This window comes from Triturus cristatus, chromosome 1_2 (assembly GCF_964204655.1).
Source record: "Triturus cristatus chromosome 1_2, aTriCri1.1, whole genome shotgun sequence".
Classification (NCBI taxonomy): Eukaryota; Metazoa; Chordata; class Amphibia; order Caudata; family Salamandridae; genus Triturus; species Triturus cristatus.
The window spans coordinates 519,804,172-519,828,362 of NC_140580.1; the positions used below are offsets into that span (position 1 = coordinate 519,804,172).

Consider the following 24,191-nt stretch of genomic DNA (forward strand, 5'->3'; position numbering starts at 1 on the left):
AAAATTCAATTAGATTTCAAATTGATAGAATGTTCTAATTTCTCAAGGATAAGGCCATCTTAAGCCCAAAAATTTTATTCACCAGCCACACTAATGTCAACGGTGTCTCTTTAGTAGTTTGAAGATTCCAAGCATTCAGAAATCAAGTATGTTAATGACTCGTCTTCTTCCAATGGGAGCCTTCAGTTGCATTAACCACCCTCACATACAAAGAAAAAGTAGTAAATACCTCATAATCCTAAAAACCAATCCTTTTAGTAGCAGGTTAAAATGTAGGGCCTTCCCTTGCACATGCTGCATTGCACAGAGAATCTACAACAGGAACACCTTTCAATTCATAAGAGGATGATCATAAGTCATTTTAAAGCATTCCTTCAGCAGGGCCTAGAACTACCTGCAGCTGAAGGAAGCTGCTTCCACATGTCAAAATGACTTTACAAAGGCATGAACAGTCTCCTCCTATGAACATTCTTGAATGTTGTCCATCATTTTATCATGCTGATCCAATTCTTCAAGAAAGATTTAATCCTAAAATAATGGATGCCCTCTTGGATAGAGCTTTTGTGAAACACAATCACCACATCAGCTAACTAAGGATCACATAATGATAAGCATTCTAATAAGTGCCCACCATACTTAAATTCTGCATTTCCTACATTGCTACAGTTTCCTTAACCACTTCTCCAAAAAACTGCTTGCTTCAAGACTGGTGTACTACTTCACTATAGTTTCCTCGTAGACCTATCTGAGATACTGATTTAGTTCAGATTGTAGTCTTGTGAGAAGTTGGTTTCGGACCCGACATTGCAGTAAAAAGTATCTCTGCACTGTAATGTAAATGTCTGGTTCCTGATGAAGATTAAATGGTGCTGTTATGAACGGACCTTAAAGGAGCAGCCCACTTCTTTTGGTTTATTTATTTAATCGGGTGTTATGAATTGTTGTCTGGTTCTAGAGTGAGAGTCCTAGTCTATTCAAAAGACTGGGTTTTGCTTTGAAAGCTACTTTTCCTGATTTTCGTTGGCGTGAGAACTGAATTCTGATTTAAGTAAAAGGCCCAGTCTTGAAAATTAAAGGAAGGAGCCCGTTCCTCAACCAAAGGGGGACTTATTCAGTGAGTAAATGTCCAGCGGCATCAATTTTCAGTCTCTCGAGTGTCAGTAGCTCCGCGTGCAAGCACTCCAGGTCTGCTGACATGTTCACCTCCACTACAAAAGCAAAAATAATGGAAGTTAGTCTTAGACATAACCTTTTACTTGCTGCGGATTTTGAGAACCCATGGCATTTTGTTGATTTTTGTCGAAAAATTCAAACTTGGGTAGCCACTGGATCGGTCTTGCATGGCTTTGCAGTGTTTTAATGTCCAACACCACTGTGACTACAATGTTAGTGAAGTGGGTCTGATTCGGACATTTGAGATATGGAGGTGCCATATATGCAATCCAGTGTTATTGTAGTGTCACTCACTAAAAGTGTGCCACTTAGGGCTCAAGTGGCACACTATCAGCTCAGTTAAAGCACTGAAGTTCAGGTCCCCAGCCTGTGGCTGGACTAATTGCAAAGCTGAAAAACCAGCTATTGATGGACTGCACTAATTAGCCAGAGCTTAAAAGGAATATTATCATAAGTAATAATGTTCTATTATAGTAAAAGGACAATCAGAACTTCTCAGAGTAATAATTGGGAGAAAACAGCACAACTGATGGCAGTTAAGAGTATGGAAGAGGACAAAAATCATTAGGAAAAAAGGCAATAATCTCAAAGTTACAAAGTCCACCTCAAGTTATTAAAATATGCATTTGTCATGTTTAGCAGGATAAGTGATGCAGCAAAACATTTACTTTAGCTGGAAACAGCAGTTCTGTTCCATCAGGAGTGGCCTAACAAATATATTTTCAATTAAAGTTAGTTTGATTACATTTGGCAGTAAATTCAGTTGCTGGAAGAATGAGATGAATAAAACAGCAGGGAATTATCTTCATTGTCTGTGAAAGATTTTGGATACCTGTATAGTTATTTCTTATGCCAATTACGTTATATCTGGGAAATAAGGGTTAACAAATCTGCATTTAAAGATATAAGGAAGATAAATTGTGAGGGTTTTGGGATATTATATGGTATGGGTGTGTGGCTTTATCATGTAATCCACTCACAAACAACTGCCTTGGGTCCGGTCAGACTTGTTTGTAAAACCTCAAGCTCAACTCAGGGTAGCTATGGCTGCAAGCAGCAAGGCTTAAACAAAGAAAATAGGGTAATGCATTTAACTGTGTCAAACAATGAAATAAGAAATCCACACAACATGAAAGAAATCGGATATTAATTTATAAAAAAGAGATTACTTTATGAATTTTTAGAATCGAAGATGAGCAAAATCCACCAGAGGGTTTCGGAGATACAGATTTTTAAGGAAAACTAAAATCTCTGTTCAACCACAGACAAGCATTGGTAACTGTAAAGTTTCCAAACTTTAGAAAAGTTTGTAAGGGTTGAGTTAGACTACTCAGGCCTGGATTGGGTGCCCAAATCAAACAGGGAGAATGGTCTGGGGGCACTGGGGAGTATTTTCCAGTCCAGTTCCATACTTTACAGCACAACCACCATAGACTTTAATGGAGTGGTCCTGATGTTGAGGATGAAGGAGATAGAAGATGCACAAGGATGCTCTGGACGCTGTGCGGTCGACAGGGTTACTTTGCAGTTATTACTCGGTTTTGGGGTCAAGGTGAGGCGACGTTAGACACAGAGGTTGGAGTCCCATGAAGTCGTCTTTAAGACAGGAGAAGGCCAGCTGTGGCTGAGCTACCGGTTTCTATGCACAGTGGTCCCAGTGATACATTTGGTGGACCCTGGTGTTCCTCTTGGGTGACCAATCTGCACTCAGATGGCACTCCCGAGTCCGGCTGGCTTCGATGCCACTTTTGGCTGTCGAGGATCAGTCTCTTGGGGCACTCAACGCCAGTCATCGGTGATTCTTATGAAGTGACTACTGACATGATGAGTTGGGCTACTATAGCTTTGCTGGCCATGATGCGGACTACAGGGGGTCAGTCGACTGACCCATGGAGCCACTTCTTTGGTCTGGGGCTTGGGAATTATATTTTGCCCAAACTAGGAGCCACAGGGATAGTTCTCTATGCGCTAGCCCAAGGGGCTGCAGGAGCAGTCTAACAGATGACGCAGCCTCTATTTGCCAAGTCCAGGGGTAAGTAGGGCAGTCCTTTTTCAGTCCTTTCTCAAGGTCCGGCTTAAGCTGAGATTCAGGTTGGCAGTGGTGTCATATTTATCCCAGAAGGTGCCCTGAGGGTATGATGAGATCACTAGACAATGGGTTACTAGGTCTACTCCCTCTTGGTGACAACTTTTCAGATGGGTGTGGCATCGAGCAATCCCAGAGTGCACTATTCTGCCCACTCTCGATGTCGGGACCCTTCCTCGGATATTAGGAGCTTGGTAGCCCACCCTCGAGGTGTGGGTACCTGAGGCCTACACGCCTACGGAAAACCGGCTTAGGCACCGATCTCGTCTCTGTTCCCCCTGCCAGCCTGTCTACCTGAACCAAGAGCGGCCCCTCAAGATGCCATGTGCCCACCACAGGAAGCGTCCCCTTTGAGGCTCCGCTTTTGGGCCAACACCTTGAGTGGCTTCCTGCGAAGGGAAGGCAACAACTCGCCCTGCAGCAGGCTGCCATTGTCCCTAAGCCTGGGAGTCGTTCACACTAGTCCCTAGGTGGGCAGAAAGATGTCTGGAGGCCACTGAACAAACTGGGTCATAGACTGGCAACTTTCTAAAAGTTGAATTTTGGTAATCGTAACATTAAATTTGACTTGTACATCAAGTCGGGTTTAATGCCACGATTAATTTGATAACCGTACAGTACCCATCTCATTAGTCCCATTCACAAGGTGTCCGGTTTGAGTGGTCAGCTGGTAACCCAATGGGGCTACTAACTCTCACAGCAAAACGACAACGTGGCTGTCAGGACATATATATATATATATATATATATATATATATATATATATATATATATATATATTCACTGAAAAAACCATAGGTTTCACACATGTTATAGTTAGCGGAAATTTTACTGATAAAAAACCAGTGAAATTGCCCCGTTATAGTTAGTGCTGGCAACTATAACTCACGCGACCGCAATCCTCTGCTGATGCTAATACTGTATTTAGACACTTATTTGCCCATGTCTTCTTCCATACATTTTTAGCTATACATATATTACAAATATTTTTTTTTCATAAAGACACATATGTCATCAGCAGAAGATTGCGGTCGCGCGAGTTATAGTTGCCAGCACTAACTATAACGGGGCAATTTCACTGGTTTTTTATCAGTAAAATTTCCGCTAACTATAACATGTGTGAAACCTATGGTTTTTTCAGTGAATTTGCAAGGTTTTTTAAATGCTAATTCCTAACTATAACGTGTGTGAAACCTATGGTTTTTTCAGTGAATTTGTACGGTTTTTTAAATGCTAAGTTACTTTACGCCATTCGAGGCATGCGCGCCCACTTAACGCAGTTCGTTCCGTGCACGGTTTTTATCAACTTTAATAAGCCCTGTACATTTGGTGGCCTTCGGCCACCAAATGCACAGGGGGTGGGGTCAATGTGGATAGTGTTTTTTTTATTTCGATTTTATAATTTCATGTTGCCAAAATTTAGTTTTTTTTACCTATTAATAAGCCCTGTACATTTGGTGGCCTACGGCCACCAAAAGCACAGGGGGTGGGGTAAGTGTGGATAGTGTTTTTTTTTTTTTTTTTTTTTTTTACCGTACGCTTACGGTAAGCGTACGGTAAGCGTACTCGGCGAAATTGCCGAAAAAAAAATAAAACCGTTTTTGCTCTTGGGGGATGTTTGGGGACTCCCTCAACATGACTATGTGGGAGGGAGTTGTCAAAACAGCCCCGTAACATGTTTTTGGGCAACATGTTTGATAAACAACACTCAGTGCGAGAGACAAAATGGCGGACGCCGCTTCCTGGTTTCGGCCGATTCGAATGTTTACTAAGATCTAAGAGCCAATCAGAATCGCGCTCGCGCACGCCACCGTACGCTTACGGTAAGCGTACGGTAAGCGTACCGTAAGCGGGCTCAGATATATATATTGATTTAAAGGCTATTTTCTCAGAATCTACTGAACAGATTTACACCAAACCTACAAAAGGCACTTCCTTGACCTAGGGACTACCTCTCTGCCAAATTTCTAGTAATTCTGTTCAGCCGTTCGGGCTGTAGCTCGTTCTAAAGGTCCTATGGAAAAATGCATGGGAAAAACGCGTTTTGGGACCCCCCTTTTATCTCAGCCCCCGCTTGACGAACCCCCCCGAGACTTTCAGGGTAGGAGCGGAGCGTAGCACCCCACCTATTTTGAGAAATTCGCGAGGATTCATCGACCGGCGCCAAAGTTATTCAAAATAGAATGTTGAGGTTTTTCTATGGAAAAGGGGTCCTAACTATAACTACCTACTGGCGACCGCCAGTAGGTAATCTATATATATATATATATATATATAAAATACATGATACTTAATAATATACAGCTCCATGCTTTAGGCCTTAATAAGCCGTCCTTAGGGGAGACTTGCATATATTGTTAAGGGAAATGTTACCACTACCCTTCCAGATTGTCCAGTCTGCAGTGGCAGGCTGGGAGCCATTTTGCACCTTGTAACACAGAGTGGGACAATCTGTGCGGCAGCCCTGGGTGAACACTCTGTCTTACATGCCCTAGGTACAATACACGAAGGACTCGTATGTAAGCCAGTCTCACTGGGGTAGCCAATTCGACATACACCTTGTAAGGGGTTAGAACACTGGCACGGAGGTCTGGCTATCAAGCCTCAGTGCACTCTCAGACTCGTAAAACTAGTAACAAAAGTCCAAAAATGTGGGGGTGAACATGCAAAAAGAGGCATTTCATTACATAAATGATTTCAAATTAAATGACAATTTAAATGTACAAGAGGGTGGGAAGCTTTATGATTCAACACAATATCTACAATAATTAAAACAAATAATTTGTGCCATCTGTGTGAACTCGTGGAATGAGTCGCCCTTTCTTCTGGATGCAGTACATAGTGGTCATGTTGGCCTTGTGAATCGGCATATTACCTTTGTATGGTATCCGCTGAAACAGCAAAAACTGGCCCTCCTGGCAATAAACAGGCCCAAAACTGCTCTAAAATTATTTATTTTTTTAAACGCCCACATACTGATCTGTTTGACCAGTGCACCGGGCACTTCCGGACTGCCCTATAGGACAATTCGAATCAAATACTAGTTGCATAAAATTCAGCTAAACTGCCACATTTTTTCATTTTGGTAGACAGCATGTTCCACCACGGCATTCATTTCCCCAAGCAGCTTTCCACATCGCTTTCTGGGGTCTGTGAGTTCTGCTTCAGCATGTGGGACAGCAGACATGATGTCACCTGTTCTTTTTTGATGGGGTGTTGGCTTCAGGGGTTGAAATATCTTTCACATGCCCTTTTGTTTTATTTGTCAGACGTTCCCACACCCTCTACAGTGGTTTTCACTTTAAGTTTTTCAGAGAAAACAAGTGTGTTCATTTGCTGTTTGTAGTTATGGAAATAAGAGCTCCTGAAGATCAGAGCCTTCTAGATTTGCTGCATCATGTGACGTAGTTGTTCAAAAATTTCTACGGTGGATTCTGTACTACATCTCTCAGGTTACAATTTTGCAGTAAATGATAACCAGCCTGCAATCCCACAATTTACTAATGGAGTAGTAGCCTACCTACTATGGGTTGGAGATATATTTTTGTCACTAACCCTGTCCAGTAGAGCCTTGTGCTCTGCTGAAATACCAATAAAACACCAAGCAACATCAGTGGATTAGGGAGGTCATGGAGGAAAAATTACTTGGAAGATCAAGCACAGAAAAGGAGGGGAAACAACGTTTACAAAACGGTCGTTACCACGCAATACCTTTACCACGCACATGCCTTTACAACGAAATAGAATAGTATATGCCAGGTTAAGAGTATGTATGGATATATAATTAGGGTAAGGGAGTTTTTAGGGGTTAGAGGTGGGTAAGGGTATCTGGGTGGCAAGGGTAATTTTAGGTGGGTAAGGGTATTTAGGTGGGTAAGGGTATTTAGGTGGGTAAGGGTATTTGGGTGGAAAGGGGGTTAGGGTGGGCAAGGTTTTCTGGGTGGCAAGGGTCATTTTAGGGTGGGTAAGGGTATTTGGGTGACAAGGGTGTTTTTAGGGTGGGTAAGGGTATTTGGGTAGTAAGGATATTTTTAGGGCTTAAGCTGGGTAAGGGTATTTGAGTTGCAAGGGTATCTTTAGGGTGAGTAGGGGTACTGGGTGGTAAGGGTACATTTAGGGTTTAGTGGTGGTTGAGTTTAGGGGTCGGTAAGGATATATATCTCAAAAGCAGCGAGGAAGACAGCGGTCCAGGCATTAATCATGTCAAGACTGCAAAACTGTAATGTCCTGTATCTCAGGGTGTCACAGGCACGATTAGGAAGACTACAGCGGGTGCAGAAGATGGCAGCTCGGCTGCTGATAAATCGGCCTATACGCTTACTATCGGCCCCAGCTCTAACAATGTTGCACTGCCTTCCCTTAATTCATCGGGTGTCTTTCAAAGCCATGTGCTATTGCCACAAAATTTTCAACCACAAAGGGCCTAAATATCTTTACCCTCTGTTCATACCATACTTTCCTGAAAGAAAGCGGAGATCAGCTGACACTTCTCTTGCATGCATCCCCAAAATTAAAAGAGCCCGTATTGGAGGCTGTTCCTACAACTACTTGGCAGCGAAGATGGGGAACTCCCTTTTTCAGTTGGCTTAGGCAAGTAAAATCTGAAATAGCTTTCTGCAAGAATTTAAAAACCTGTTTAAGGTTAACTTAGAATAGGGTTCTCACATTCCTACTCTGCATTATAGGACTGATACCACAGCGCTGGTACACGTCAGCTGACATAGCTATGCGCTTTATAAATTTAGATAGATAGAAAGACATAAAATGCTTTTGACTTACTTACGATATACTTACATTTCCACATTTTCCTTGTGAAGGTATGCGTGTTAAACGCATGCGTGGTTTTCTCAAACATAGAAAGGAGGCCTTTGTCTCTGCCCAGTCCCTTGCACATCAATCAAATATACCAGTGGCAGCCCAGATCATGGCCACATTTAGGACACAGACTTGAACAAGCACCAAGGAAATACACAAGTCAGCATGGCTATTGCATTTTTCTGCATTTGTTTTGGAATGACAAATACTCTAGAAAGACATGTAAATTCTTAGCACAGTTTAATGCACTGCACTGTTACTTTGGGAGATTGAAATGAAAAGCTACCTGTTCTACAATTGATGCCAGACGTCCGAGGGCGAGTCCACATTCATCTCCTCGAGTTACAACAGCACTGCCCAGTTTCACCACTATTCGTTTGGCATGCTTCAGCTCACTGCGATGAGCAAATGACTTTCCATGTGAGCGACTAAGGGGCATTGTGATGAAAGGAATATTGCTCCATTGACGCAATTGAGAATATCTGTACTGTTTGCCACAACCTGGAGACAATATACAATTGATGAAAACAAATCTAAAATTCAAGTTCTACACAGAAGAAAAAGCAAGTATATAGAACGAAAACCAACAACTTCAGAAAGAGTCAAGCACAAAAGAGAAAATAACTTCTACAGGATCTTAGGCTAACTTCTGTCAGTCCTGCCCCACCCACCTCCCTCGCCAAAGATGTACATCTCACCTCCTTGTATAGCTTTTAATTTATCCAAGAGGTGCAAACTATAATTGATTAGATATATATAATTTGTTTTAAACTTTTCATGACAAGAACCCATTCAATTCCAAAGCATGGCATTGATGTCGGGTCATGCAAATGTGTCAAGTCAAGAACTTACTTTGGACATGAGACACGCAAACATTAGACTGTATCCTTGAACGAAGGCATCCACTAGAGTAACGGATACAGGAACTCCTGGCAACTCCACGTAACATGATGAGACTATGACAGATGATACCTGAAAAAAGAAAAAGGAAGCTTACATTTCTAAAACATAAGGACTTACCCTGGATTGATATTTGTCAACCAGAGGTCAGGCATGGGCCTATGAAGCCGACCACTGCAGAGTAGAGCCTATAGCGTTAACTATAAGAGCATTTGTATTCTACCAGAAAAACAGCAGTAACAGATGTACTATGCAGGTACTCTGGGTGACCAAAACAAATAAATACCCAGGTTTGGAATTGGGTAAAGATTTATTTTTGAAAATATACGAGGTAAAAACACACGGCTCTTTAAAATGATTAGAGATTTTTCATTCACTATGGTACTCTGTAATCCAATATTATTCTAAACGAAAGTTTGCTTGTCGTGATTAGGTTTCACAATAACATACAGGTTCCCAAGTTCTAGAACGATGGCAGCCTATTAAAACATCCAAGTATACTGGCCATAATAACCAAAAATAGTAGGATAGTGAATTGATAAGACATTATTAAATTTAGTAAAAGTAAAACTAGTCAGGGGGCAACATTACAACAATCATGACTAGCTGATTCAGCCACACAAATCAAGAGTCACACAGTGTACTGCTCGATTTTCCCGGCCCTATTGTGTTGACGGGTGATTAGGGTGACTTCAGTCTCTTACCATTCAAGCCTAAGGGTTAGAGTAGTGAATGAAGTCTATTTACTAGGCACTTCGACATGATCCTGTGTTCTTCCCCATAGATTAGGGCTTGCACACATATCCTAGGGGATAGATTCGTTAGTATTAGGGATAACCTGCCCTGTAGTGAGGGTATTTCATGGAGCCGTGCTGAATTCAGGCCTGGTAGGCCTCAAACGGGAGAGACTCCATCTTTCTTTCTGCTCCGGCAGCTTGAGATGCTTCTAGGTTAAAGGGGATGTTTTAGTTATGAGGTGTTATTCGCTTGGAGAGAACCGGTTCAGACCGGCCCTTATCGAAGGATTGTATTTTTCTTCATGCCGAAGACACTACATCAGGCCGGCCGGCTGGGAAAGTGTCCTTGGTACGGGGAGGTACAAGAATTTGGTGGGCGGCAGGTTACGGGCCGGAATTTTCCATGAGGAAATGCACCTCTATATTAGTGAAAGTCTGAGGCAGTTACGTGGCACTTACTTCAGTCCGTAGGCGGCATCTAGCCGTTAGCAGTAAAGCTACTACTTATTCCAGGGAAGACAGATGACAAACTTGAAGGCGGAGAAAAACCGAGAGACAGATACTCTTCTAGCAGAATTGCCAGAGAGGAGAGAGTAGCCGATGAGGAAGAGGTCCCAGTGACTCGGAGAAGGGAGCCGTGACTACGGAGGTGTGACCTCCAGGCGAGCCGAGGCACAGACGAGAAGGGAACCTAGATGACCATTGAGTGCAGGCTACACACGACTAAGGTGATGTCGACCCCTTTCTTATTAGAGTGTACAACCTAATCTTTCACTTTTCTTTGCAGGTTATGTGTTACACAGTAATGTTATGTGATTGCGTATATAATGAATAATAAAGTATCCAGTTTGTAGTGAATCAACATGTGCTGCGTGTTCTTGTATAAGAGGGTAGCCTATTCTTCTAGTCAGCTGTGACTTGACATGAACAGATGTTAACCCTGATCAGGTAAGTGGTAACTGAATAAGGGAGAGAGGAGCCCCTCGAACCAGAGAACAGGTTGTGCTCAAACTGGCAGTTCTTGTGTGATCTGATAAATAGTAAAACTGATTCCCCTGTTGTATGTTATGGTAATCATAGGATGAACTTGTACTGAGGCTGCCGTCTGGGTAGGAAGTCCTGGGTCCGTCTGGGACCGCGAGGCTAAGGCTGCCGTCTGGGTAGGAAGTCCTGGGTCCGTCTGGGACCGCGAGGCTAAGGCTGCCGTCTGGGTAGGAAGTCCTGGGTCCGTCTGGGACCGCGAGGCTAAGGCTGCCGTCTGGGTAGGAAGTCCTGGGTCCGTCTGGGACCGCGAGGCTAAGGCTGCCGTCTGGGTAGGAAGTCCTGGGTCCGTCTGGGACCGCGAGGCTAAGGCTGCCGCCTGGGTAGGAAGTCCTGGGTCCGTCTGGGACCGCGAGGCTGAGGCTGCCGTCTGGGTAGGAAGTCCTGGGTCCGTCTGGGACCGCGAGGCTGAGGCTGCCGTCTGGGTAGGAAGTCCTGGGTCCGTCTGGGACCGCGAGGCTAAGGCTGCCGTCTGGGTAGGAAGTCCTGGGTCCGTCTGGGACCGCGAGGCTAAGGCTGCCGTCTGGGTAGGAAGTCCTGGGTCCGTCTGGGACCGCGGGGCTAAGGCTGCCGTCTGGGTAGGAAGTCCTGGGTCCGTCTGGGATCGCGAGGCCGCCACTTGTATTATAAGAGGTCTAGATACATACATATACATATATATATATATATATATATATATATATATATATAGTAGGAATTCCCTGTCCTTAGGTGGTATATATATATATATCGGTGGTTACTTGTTGTGAATAGGCCCTAGGGAGAGGGTAACGTTCTGGCTGGGTTAGAGAGGCTCTGATGAGCGGGTTCTATCTGATCCGAAAACCCAAGCAGAACACACAGACAGAGATATGCACTATCGCCTGAGTGTACTGTACAATAACCTATTAAGTCTTTGAAAATGTTTCCCTCTAAGAATTCTCATACTCTTAATAAAGACAATGTACCTAGTTTTCATACCCGGGATAGGCACATTCCTAATGAATGAGCTAGATTAGACTTAGTCAAGGTAGCTCATGAAGGGACAACTTCTGCTTCCCCATAAACATTTTTTTTTTTTTTAAACGTCTGTTAACAATAAAGCATTCAACTGTTGGAGACCAGCACCTACTCCCTTTACCATCTCCGATAAACCATTAGGTGTAATTTTCCACAACTAAATCAGCCTATTACAGAGTGTCAATCAATAGAAGTACATATTGGTTGTGGTCGATTCATGCTCTCAATTTCTTTGGGTTTGGCCACGAACAACTGTCACTGCCAACGCAGTCATAAAACACTTAGACTGCCTAGAAGCAATGAGAGCTATTTATACATTTTATTCAGACATTAGTCCTGCATTTACCACTAAGTGGTTTATGGATGCTATGTCTTTTCTGGTAGTACCATATTTACACCCATTTTATCTGGAAGCCAACAGTGTTGAAAAGCAGCCAGCGGTACTTTTAAATAAGGCTTGACTGCTAGGGATTTGGATACAGAAATGTCGCGGTTACATAACCTGCATACGGCTCAAAGAACACTAACTTGCCTGACGGTGTATTTCATGGCCACATCACAATCATATTACTCTTTGTAGTATCAATGTAGGTGTCTGATCTTGACCTCCATGGAGAAATGGATGAGTAAAAAACCCTTTCATCTAAGCTTCTTTCTCCAGAATTCAAGAAATAAGAACCAAATTATCCAGCGAAAAGAACACCGACTTTGCCATCGCCAAAGGTTAAATGGCTAACGGGTGGCTCCCCAAAGTGGAGCAGGCGGTTTAGGAAAAAATCCATGACAAGCAAGAATTTGGACCATGGTAAAGATCACCTCTTTCAGTGCTTAAGGTAGAATGCACCTGTATAGCAATCTTGCCAGTGCTTCCTGGTGAAAAGAAAAACAGGAAAGTGATGATCACTCACACCAAAAAGCATTTTGTGTCCGCTACTGTTCAGCAGAACTCCATTGACATCAAGGTGCTTCTAGAGTACACCAATGCATCCTCTCTCTACTCAGGAGGTATTACCCCATGAAGAATACAAGTAGAAAAAGAACTTCCCTTGGTGGAAAATTGAAATAAAGATTGGATTTTTAGACTACCAACAAGAATTATAGCCCATGTGTTAGAACTTACACAAGATTAGATTGGACCATACAATAATTGAATGGTAAAAATAAATTTAACATTCAATTATTGCTATAATTCTTGTCAGTAGTCTTAAGATCCAATCTTTATTTCAATTTTCCACCAAGGGAAGTTCTTTTTCTGCTCGTTTCCGGTCCAGGGAAGGCATGGCTTGGCAGTTTGGGCTGGACTGTTCCCATGAGGCACAGGGTCAGACTGATTTGCATATGGCCATGTCTGAACTGGGGTGGCAGAGTGGGCTAGAGAACGGTGATGGATTAAACCCAGATCAGTTGACTGGGGGTGAGTGCTTGCAATGTTCAACACTCCGTCCATCATTTCCTTTGGTTTTTGCTTTGTTCGCCATAAGTTGGCAGGGTATGCTCAGACGTGAGTCCCTTGCTCACTTTGCCACTGGATTCAAGCAAGCCTGGCTGAAGACGGCTGAAATGCCAGAAACCGGTCCTGGGAAGCTTGTTTCCGGTCCAGGGAAGACATGGCTTGGCAGTTCGGGCTGGACTGTTCCCATGAGGCACAGGGTCAGACTGATTTGCATATGACCATGTCTGAACTGGAGTGGCAGAGTGGGCTAAAGAACGGTGATGGATTAAACCCAGATCAGTTGACTGGGGGTGAGTGCTTCCAATGTTCAACACTCCATCCGTCATTTCCTTTGGTTTTTGCTCTGACAGAAATTATTCATATCCCTACGTTTAAAAAAATACTTCCATGAATGACATCATTCCCAGTTCTTTTTGCAAGTTTATGGGACACAAATGCTGTCAAATTACTGTCTTGGGGTCATATGCTTCATTGGCGAATGAAGATCCTTATCTCAATACAGAAAATGTTCAGAAACTGTTTATCATTATGAACACCATTACACCCATAGATCTAGAATCCCAAGAGAAGTATATTTGTTCACACAATGAGAGCATTGCAGGAAACCCACCAGTTAACAGTCCTAGAAATTGCTAGGAAATATTTCCTTATTTTAACAGTGATGAAATGTCTGATACATCTGCATTTTATAATTCTCACAAGCCAGCAAAGCTGAAAATATTGATTACAAATTATAGATCTATTTATCCAACAATTTATGAATTCATTTGTAGAACAAATTAATCCATTTGGAAAGAAAATATTAACGAAAAACAGTGAGGGGGGGGGACAAAATTTTCCAGATTAAGGACATGTATACCATGTTTAGGGAATGCATGATTCCCAGAAAAATTTGATTTCTCAGTAAGATAAACTATGTGCATGAGCTTTTCATCTTAGAATACGGATACCATTATTGCGAAGATTAATTTGACACAGATTAGAGAAGAATGTTACGGATAATGATTTAAATGAAAGGTTAGATAATGAAACATACAGTTCGACATTGTTGGATTCAATGGTATAGCCTTAGGGCCAATAGATCATGATATACGCATGTATAGATCTCTGCCTAAAGCTGCTGGTCCACTGGCAAGTAGACCAAGTCCCAAGTACAACGTAAATTCTCCTATGACAGTAACTATGTCTAGTTTGGGAAAACTAAGCCAGAGATGGTTATCTCATTTGAGTTTGGGTGCTGTGAAAGATCACCTGTCAAAACTCAGTGGATAAAAGTGATTTCCCTTTGGGACCACATAAAGAATACAGTATTTATATATATCCTAATAAATGCTTCTATGAAGGAAGAGCAGCTATATTCTGAAAGAGAAGCTGGAGAAACAATTAGAGAAACTGATAGTGAAATAATGCAAGCAACATTTAAAGTTATCGACGATGGCTTTCAGACATTTTACACACGTATATAAACAATCTCTGCTATTATTTTCTCTGTCTTCTTTTAGAAACAGATCAAATTTTTTTACAAGGGCTTTCGCAAATAAAATATAAGCATTAACACAAACAAACTGGATATTACAAACTCTTAAAATGCATCAAGTGCCAATGCAGCTCATAAACTAATCACCTGTCTTTCGTCCTTCTAATTTAACTGCTAGACATATAACTATCTCTAAAAAGAGGAATTATACAATCTTCTAATCACTAGAACAGATAGAAGACTCCATTTTCTGTAGCTAAAGATTCACAACTTATGTGGCTTCTGCATGGAGAACTTTCCTTGCAAGCCACAGTTTCATTTCTATGATTGTCAGAAACATACATCCTCCTGGTGGAATTAAAGCATATATACCTTTTTACAACACATTTGAAAATGCTCTTTTAAATTCAATTGCTGGACAAAAAGTAATCCTGCTTTCAGTATCACATCTACATGCACTAACCTACAAAGACATTCACTCATTTGTAATTCCATCACTATTAACGTTCCTTGCAAGACTTTGAAGCCCAGCCTTACTTGTAAATGTCTTTCAGCACCTGCTTCATTCCTTCCTTGCATGCACTTCAAGTATCTACCATTTCCTAGATTAGGACAAATTTATCTTGTTGTGGGTTTACCTCGGATTTTGTATATATGCCAACTGTTCTAACCGCGAAATAATTTTACTCCCTTGCTGCACACAATATGCCATCCCACAAACACAACAGGCATTGTTTATGTTTTTAAGACCATTGGAATTGGCCTACTGAATCGCTTTAAGACTATTTTGGGATACATTTCTTCATTCTTCAGTTATTTGTTTTTCTTATAGTTGGTTGCGCAATTTTTATTTTTTTTCCCTTAGTGAAAAATCAAAGCCACCATGAAACAAAAATGGATTCTACCCGACTGAACACGGATGTTGTGAAACAATGGCATTCGACTTTGAAGGAGACCAGTTGACCAGGTTAAGCGAGAACTGGAATTGGTCATTTCCCATAGTTCGTGCTCCCCACGTGAGATCTGCTTTTTGATGTATTAACTATTATGAAACAGTTTACTTTAAAATCCCATTGGTACCACCATCAAAAATGTCTTTTGACCGATCAGAGTATATCAAGCACAATGTACTGCAATGCAATTGCCATCATTTAAAGAAGCTATGTTTGATAATGTACCAATGTACATCACTTGTGCCTACCCCAGGAAGCACAGGACCACCAAGTTTCTTCATTTTCAGATTCAATTGGTGCCGTTTTGCAAAATGCTTCATCTTAGTCACCAACATCACTCCTGACACCATATCCACCTGTGGTTTTTCTGTCCTCATTGTTTGAGAGACTTATGGCTTCCTCATTATAATCTACACCTGGTTAAAATCCACAAACTTCCGCTTAAGTTTAAAGTTTTTTGGTCTGATCCACTACAGAGGAACCATCATTATTTTCATCTGCGTATTGTTCTTTTGGTGTTACAAGTACTTAAATATCCATGTTTTCATAACAACTTGAACTTAATACAATTCGAGGCTGCTGCTGTTTCCTCTATGTGATCATCAACTGTGTGGCGTTAATCCCTTTTAGATAAATGTATTTTTGCACCACGCCGCAATGGTTATTATAGAGATAAAATATTATAGCCTAGTTTTATTCATTTATCAGTGCACATCAAGAGATATATATATATTCTTAACATATGTTTTATGAGGCTATAAACTTCACATATTTTCTATTTAGGTATTCCCCATTTGCATTATACATGTTCATTTATTTAGGTGTACATTTCAAATACAAATGTACACGTGCCAATGTCGTTAAAATGTCTGTTTCAGTGCAAAGTGAAAATTCATCTTGTTTGAAATAGTATTTAAATGCTTGTTTCAGCATAGCTGATATTTCAATTTTCTAGTTATGGTTTCTAAAAAGAGAACACGGTTTCACAGAGTCAGATATCTTGATTTCTCAGTTATTGTTTGTAAACAATAAACAATGTTTCATAGAATATAAGCAAGTGAAAGGCTAGAGGTGCCACTCTACTGTTTAACATTAAACCGTGTTCGGGGTGTATTGGCTGTACTGAAACATTATTGTAAACGGAGAGTCACACAGTCGAGAGCTTTAGCTGTAAACACGTTTCCTTGCTGAATTTTACAGAAAAGGGATATTGAGTCTTAGGGCAGTCTTATTTGCTTGCCTGATGACAATAAACTGCTGCAGTGCAGAGACTGCTGTGTCCCTACTGTCTCTGTACTGAAGACTGCTTCAGTGGTTCTACAAAAGTATGGAAACACGAGCAAGGACATCTAATAAACTCACAGTTACCCCCTTTTGCTATAAAGACAAGCTTAGCTAACAAAAGGAGTTCGGGATACTCCTGTACAACCTTACAAAGTTAGGCTACAAATTTAATTTTGCAAAATCACGTATTGCCTTTCTGGCGCTACTGTTCCATGGTTATGAACTCAATAACGAAGGTAGGGGATTGACCCCCCCACTTTTTGGAGAAATGTGCTCAATTGCAGCCTCCCTCTACCCTTAAAAAATTGCAGTCTTTGCTGTTCTATTTTTAAATTTTGGCAGAACCTACATTCCTGATTATGCCCAGGGTATCAGACCATTATACACGTTGATACAACCCTCTTTTTCGTCGTCCAGTTGGCTTCTAGAACATAAAGCAGTACTTAGGTCTTTGCAGTCTGATCTGCTTGCGACTCAATTCTTGTTAACAAGAGATAATACAACTAATTTAGTCATACAGATTTTACCAGGAGCGTTGGGATTCGCTTATGGGACTTTCAATGGAGGGGACACCGTCCCCCATTACTTATAAATCGCATTTGTATACTACAACTGAGATGAGTTTCTCTTCTACAGTAAAGATTTTGACAGAGGTCCAGATGGCGATTCTTAAAGAACGCTCTTTTGCTCAGGGTAAACACATTGTCATGGTTTCGCCAGTGTCGGCTTTAGAAGCAGTCACGAAGGCTAGCGTCCCAAATTCCAAAGCCTTGCATCCACGTTGGATACAATGGGCTAGTTCTTTGACGTCGGCTGATGTCAACTTTATTTTTGACCCTGCTTTGCAAACACAGGAGTTTTTACAATATGAACTTGTTCATCCTCCACCTTTATCATTACTCCCTTTTGATCAGTACAAATGCATTATTTACAATGATGGATCTGCACAGCCAGCCATTGGTTCTAAACATGCTTATTCTGCAGCCTGCGTGATTGTGACAGGTACGATTGTTGGTGATTTCAAATCCTCCTTGGTGCACACACGATCTCTTGGGGATTGCACGGCTCAGTTGGCAGAGCTACATGCTATGGTTTTGGCTCTTGAGTTTGCTGATCCAGATGTTCCTACACTTGTAGTGTGTGATGCATTTTACTGTGTACAATCATTCAATGATAACTTGTTCTTCTGGACACAAAATGATTTTTCGTGATTCTAAAGGCAGTGTAATTAAGCATAAAATGCTTTGGGTCCGAGTGGCAGCTCTTAAGGAACGTTTGCAACTCATGCATGTTATCCATACATTGGATCATCAGCGTGTGGGAGCACATGCTGTTGGTAAATCGCTGGCTGATGAGGCAGCAAAATCTGCAGTAGCCACATGTTCAGTAGCAGCAGTTACTAGGTCTATGACTAAAATTGATGATGATATTTTGGCGGCAACAGCCGCTACGAAAGAGGGAACGCATTTCCCCAAGGTTTCCCTTCTCTTTACACCTATCATTTAACAACTGATCAAATTCCATTTGTGACTATTCCATCCGTTAGGGATCGGTTGATTTCCAACTAGGACCGCAGACTTTCTTTGATCATTACCGCACAGGAAGGCCTTGCTTCTGCACATGCCAGAGTGACAGTGACTATTTCCCTATAACAGCAACGTTTCTGGTGGCATTGTTTATACCAACAGGCATTTACATATGTTCTTTCCTGTGACATTTGCAACAGATTAAGCCTTTTACTGTTTCACGTCCACCCCACACACACTGTACATTTCAAATCAACTGTTTGGTTGTATTTATCTTGATCATCGGGTCCTTTAACATCTGATAATGCTTTTAAGTATATCTAAGTTGCAATGGATTCGTGCACAAAATTCCTCTGGGGATTCGGCCGCAACGTAGTGCTGATGCTCAAACTGTTATATAAGATGTGCGTGTCTTTGTAAGGACATTTACCCGTGGCACCTTTCATTCTGGCCAAGGTCCTGCTTTTGCCTGTAAGGCTTCCCGGGATGCGATGAAGTCTCTGGGGGTGGAGGTGCAATTCTGGTCTCCATATCGGTCTATGGGCAATTCTTTTGGGGAGCGGATGAACTGTGACTTAAAGCAATCTTTAACAGTGAGGGTATTAGCCACTGGTTGGGGCTGGTTGACTCATCTATATGGAGTTCAACGTGCTCTTATTATTCTCCTTAGAAGATTTCTGGGTGGGCAGACCCCATACTAAAAGCTCTTTGGCATTAAAAGGTTTGTGCCAGACCTCGATGGTCTAAACGTTGCGGCCGGAACGTTTGACGTAGAAAACCACTGTGCTATGTTACAGTATCTACAAAAGGCTTGTGACTTACAAGCGAAAGCCCATTTGACCTCTTCCACGGATGCGGCTGTGCGGATTCCGGTTGGCTTCCTAAAGTTGGAGATCTGGTCCGTGAGAAAGTAGAGAACAAAAAAGATTCTGCCTCTGCTGCATGGTCGTAAGAAGAATTGTTACATTTCAATCGAGCATGTCAAGCTAAACCATATGGCCGATACTGAATATTATGCCTTCAAGCATTCCACGCCGGGATATTTCACTGAATCTGTTGGCTTCTGTTTCCTTGACAAGTACCCAACAACTAGAGGGGGAGATGGAATCTTCAATTGATTTGTTGCCGGTTTTACCTTCTACAACTGTGGATAATGAGTATGCTTCTCCTCCAGTTGAAGTTATAATTGACATTCCTGAAAATACAAGTCATCCATTGTCCAATGAAGAAGAGCCCCCGTTGTTTCAGCTAGGGTCCAAAGGTTACTATATAGACCTTGATAGCTTTTCATCTGATACATTTTCGTTGTCATCCTGGCAGAGCCTCCTACACATATTAGTATTTTCATCTCCTAGTTCAAAAAGACTTAGCTGGTCCCGCCCTGGACATATGTCTGGATTGTGTTGACGATGATGTTCCTCTTCATGTGGATTGGGTTTGTGACTGTGTTTTTCCTGTTGATTAATGGCCATTACTTACCTGAACGGTCTGCTGTGAACTGGGTCAAGGGAGTTCTGGCCCCTCACACTTCATCTCATAAAATGAAAAGAGATCAAGCCCTGGTTAATATTTCAGCCTTCCAAATTGTTGATGGCATAGTTTGGGATAAAAAACCATTCGATATCCATGGTCCGACCGAGACTTTGAACATTCCATACGTATTCCGCGTTTCTTTAGGACATGTAGTTTTGCCTGGAATACACTCTGATGACTGGGATGTTAACGCTGTTTATTCATCGTTTTCGGATTTGAAATATTATAGTGCTTTTGATACTGAGGATTTATATTTGAATTCTGCAAATTAGCCTCATTTATCTGTTACCAACATTATGGCCATCATTTTTCACACAAAACCAATACTCAGTGACCATATTTTAATTATACCCAGTGGAAACATTGCCCAACCCAGTTATGGGGGAGCTCAAAGACCCAACGGACTAAATTTATATATTTTACTGGTTACAATCTTTCAGAACCTGTGTTCTATGTCTATAACTTGAAGATGCCCACCGGAACCAAATGTATGCTGCTCCATACTGATTTGGTCTATTCCTTGTTTTTCATAATTGATTTGTCCGTGAAAGGTTAGGATTACTGGAAAGACATGGTTGATTTAAAATCTATTTGGGGTACCAAAGATTGGCAAGTGCAGGGCACTGAATCATTGCATCGCGCGTGTCTGATACCGTCTCAACTCATATGTTTAAATCAGATGGTACAGCAGACTACTTGTCTTGGTTTAGCCACAGCTAAACATGTAAATACTCCTTCCATTCCATTAATGGCTCCTTATGACACATGGCAAACACATACCAACTACACAATGGAGGAATTATCTGTCATGTTTCAGAATGGCACACTCAACTCTTTCAATATTGACCCTTTGGGATGGTTGTTGTGGCCAACGTGTTCAAATGCCTGTCAATTACGCTTTTTGAATACAACAAAAGGGTTAACACAGAGTAGAACTGATCCTCGTTTTCCACATTCCCACACTGTTTCCGCATATTCTGTAGGTAAATTATGTCAACAGTGATTGGAACATTCCACACTGTCATCCGTGAAACAACATCTTTCCCTTTTATCAGGTGACATCAATCTTGCTGATTTTCTTTTGGGTCCAAAGTCCCCTCAAGCAAAACCTTTTGTTTATGCAGCATATAATGGATTTTGGAAGCTATCGCAGAAGGAAGCCGCAGTGCGCCTGCGCCAAATTGACCAAGATAATTTAGAAATGTTCTTGCAGTAGTCGATAACAGCATTAATACACGGTCTTCTCATATATATACTTTGGATAATATTGTATCATCGGTCATTGACATTGTTCAAAATGAAGTGTCCGTTTTGTAGCATGGTCAAAATCAGTTGCGTTCTGTAATGCAATTTGGTTGGACCTTGCAAACACTAAAAAGCGGGAAAGTACCATGGGATTACCTGAATGCTTCCGCATTGTTTTTACCATTTAATTTGACAGACAAACAGAAATTGATGTCAATGAAAGACACAAAGTATACAATGTTACATATTGAAAAACTAGAACAGTTACCGTTTTCTGTGGCAGAAACTGATTCAGCTGTATAGTTAATACAAGCGCTTATTTCATTGCCTATCTCACTCTTCCAGTTTACAGGCAGCATGAAACACTATACAGTGGGTAGATATGAACCCCTTACGAGTAGCTAGATTCATGAATTATAGTTGTTGCCTTTCACGTTTCCATGTGAACGAGCCGATAACGAGGTTTTCCTTACAGGGGAGGATTGCGATTCTACATTAGGACACTCCCTAGTCTGCAAGTAAAGTTTTATGGTGCCTGCAACGTTTCGGCCCCTAATTTAGAAGGGACCCCAGTCCCAGCTATTATTCCCACACTTACTTTGCTTTCAAACTGCAGTTATCTTATCCTAAATAACCAAAACTGCTGTTGCTTACGGGCAGGCATTCCGTATATAGTGACAGTTTAATAACGGTTTACATGTTACAGCAATGTCCTGTTTCCACCGCCGCGTGAGATGGTAGATAGTTCGCTTTGGCCTTCCATTCCAACTTTGAAAACAGATTTCAATAAGCTAAGCACACTCAAAGCACTACTGTTTCAAGAAGAAGTGGCTCTCACATCAGCTAGTGAGACCTTCAAATTGCAGGTGGTGAGAACCGCAATTGAGATTCAGTTCCTACTTAACATGAATCTCCCACTCCATTTTGGAAAATTAATTCACCAAATATTTAATGCATGTGATACAGAGGGCCTTGCCTACTTTTTTTAAACTTATGGGATACGGCCTGGTCACCTTCTTTCATACTATTTTTGGTGTATTCCCAGCTTTTATCCATTCTATTTCTTTCAGTGCCTTCGGAGGGTTTCCTCTATTGCTCCTGTAAATTTGAGGCATACTTGTACTTCTACTGCTGCTCCACAATGGCTGCTTGACCTGTGGTGCTGCCAAGCCCGGTCCAGCTGCAGCTGTACCGTGATCGGATTAAGCAGCTTTTTGGTCTGGTGCCATTAGAAGCTCTTAACGTCGACTATTGGCTGACCTTCAGTTATGCCTACTTTACCTACGTGCAACCTGTGTTCTACTGCCTCCGGTGCCCTTTTTAATGGGCCCTGGATGTCCGTCTCTCCAATACGTCACACACTGCCCTGGATTATGAACTGTTGATGGGTCCGTTAATGGCCCATGAGTAGGACTGCTTCGTGGGTAGGCGCCTAGTGTGCGATCCTCTACTTGGACCAACGGCAGACTTGAGTACCTGTGCTCATACACAGCACCTCTTGGATCGGAGTTTCATCGAAGTTAACGCAGGTTGCCCTCCTGTGCTCCTAACGGCCTCTAGACAAGAGGAGCATGTGTGCTCGTTTGACTTACTTAATTGGATAGCATACCTTTTTACTATGGAAGGTTCAGACAGCATACTGGAGTTTATGGCATTCCACTATTCCCACGACATGTTTGACTCTGAAGAGTCACTGAGAATGGATATAGTTTTGGGTACCCAGTTGGCTACTTTTTAAATAATAAAAACAAAAAAATATATTTTTTTTTTTTCGGGGCCCAAAAATAATCTAAATTGGGATAACACCGAGACGCTTTGCCATTGTTTACCTCTGATTTTTGTTTTAGCCCAGTGCTAACGACCTGACCAAGGGGAGGGTGTCACATGGCCCATGGGGATATGGTCGTCTTCTCCAAGTTGGCATGAGCACGCTGCAGCTTGCCCGCTGCTTTGTGCACGTTGCTACATGACTTTATTTTTGCAATCATTTCTATGGCTGTTTTAACATGAGAACTCATCGCTATGTTCCCTCTCTGCAGGTTCCCGGGATTTTGACTGAACATTGTGAGCAAGGTCGAACAACAATGCCCCTTGTTATTTTGTTCTGGCCAGGCCTTAGCCCTTAGACAAAACATACTGATACAGCTGTTGTTTGTACAATGTACTTTGGTTTTATTGGAATATACAAATAGGTAGCACACACTAGGAGAGGGACCTTTCAAGGGATAAGAGCGAGACAGCACCTATGATGTAGATCTACCATCTATAGGCTAAGGTATGGGGTCTACTGACAAACCCCAGAGATCTTCTAATATAGAATGATACTGCTTCGTAGCAAGGGGAGGGAGGTTAGGCTCTATTGTCTTTCCATGATGACATCTCCCTTTGTGATATATGGAATAGCTGCTATGCAGACTGGCTTCGTACTATGCATTATCCTGCTTCTTGTGCCACGTATACTGCATGTTAGAGCACATTAGTTAAAATAAATATTTTAAACTGTTTCATGTCTCTATCAGATCTTACTGTGGACAAGTGCAAGAGTGCGAGTGAAAGGGTGTGTCTTGCTACCGCGATTCCTGAGAAATCGAGGAGTGTTGTGTTCTGGGGTGTCTAATCATTTGTTTCTCTTTGAGTAAGTAGGAGAGCTAGTGAGACACTATAGCTAGTCGGTCCTGGGCTCATGGGTACTAAGGTGGCAGGATGACTCAGTCGGTCTACACCAAACTCCTATAATCCTGCGCATAGTTCTGTTTTGGGGCAGAATCCCAGCAACACAATCAATAAATAAAACAAAACCCCTTTTACAGACACAATCGAAAAGAAGCAATGAATAACTATGAATAAGCATAGGAGCATAAACGCAAATGCACAGATGCAGGTTAATAACAATGGATGGGTCCATGTAATGGCCTTACATCACAACCCTTTGACATTTCCAGGGGAACACGGCAGGGGTGTCCACTCTC

The 24,191-nt window shown here is 41.9% G+C and overlaps 1 protein-coding gene across 4 annotated transcripts in view; it reads right to left on the reverse strand.

Moving 5' to 3' along the window:
- Window positions 1–24,191, reverse strand: part of LOC146867553 (delta-1-pyrroline-5-carboxylate synthase) — a 384,344-nt gene that overhangs the window by 323,328 nt on the left and 36,825 nt on the right. For all 4 annotated transcript variants that reach the window (XM_085606275.1, XM_085606272.1, XM_085606277.1 and 1 more), the window contains exons 2-3: window positions 8,927–9,046; window positions 8,361–8,575 (exon numbers count right to left, since the gene is read on the reverse strand). In XM_085606275.1, coding sequence (XP_085462401.1) covers window positions 8,361–8,575; window positions 8,927–9,023 — 312 coding nt within the window. In that variant the 5' untranslated portion in view covers window positions 9,024–9,046. The remainder of the gene's footprint in view (window positions 1–8,360; window positions 8,576–8,926; window positions 9,047–24,191) is intronic.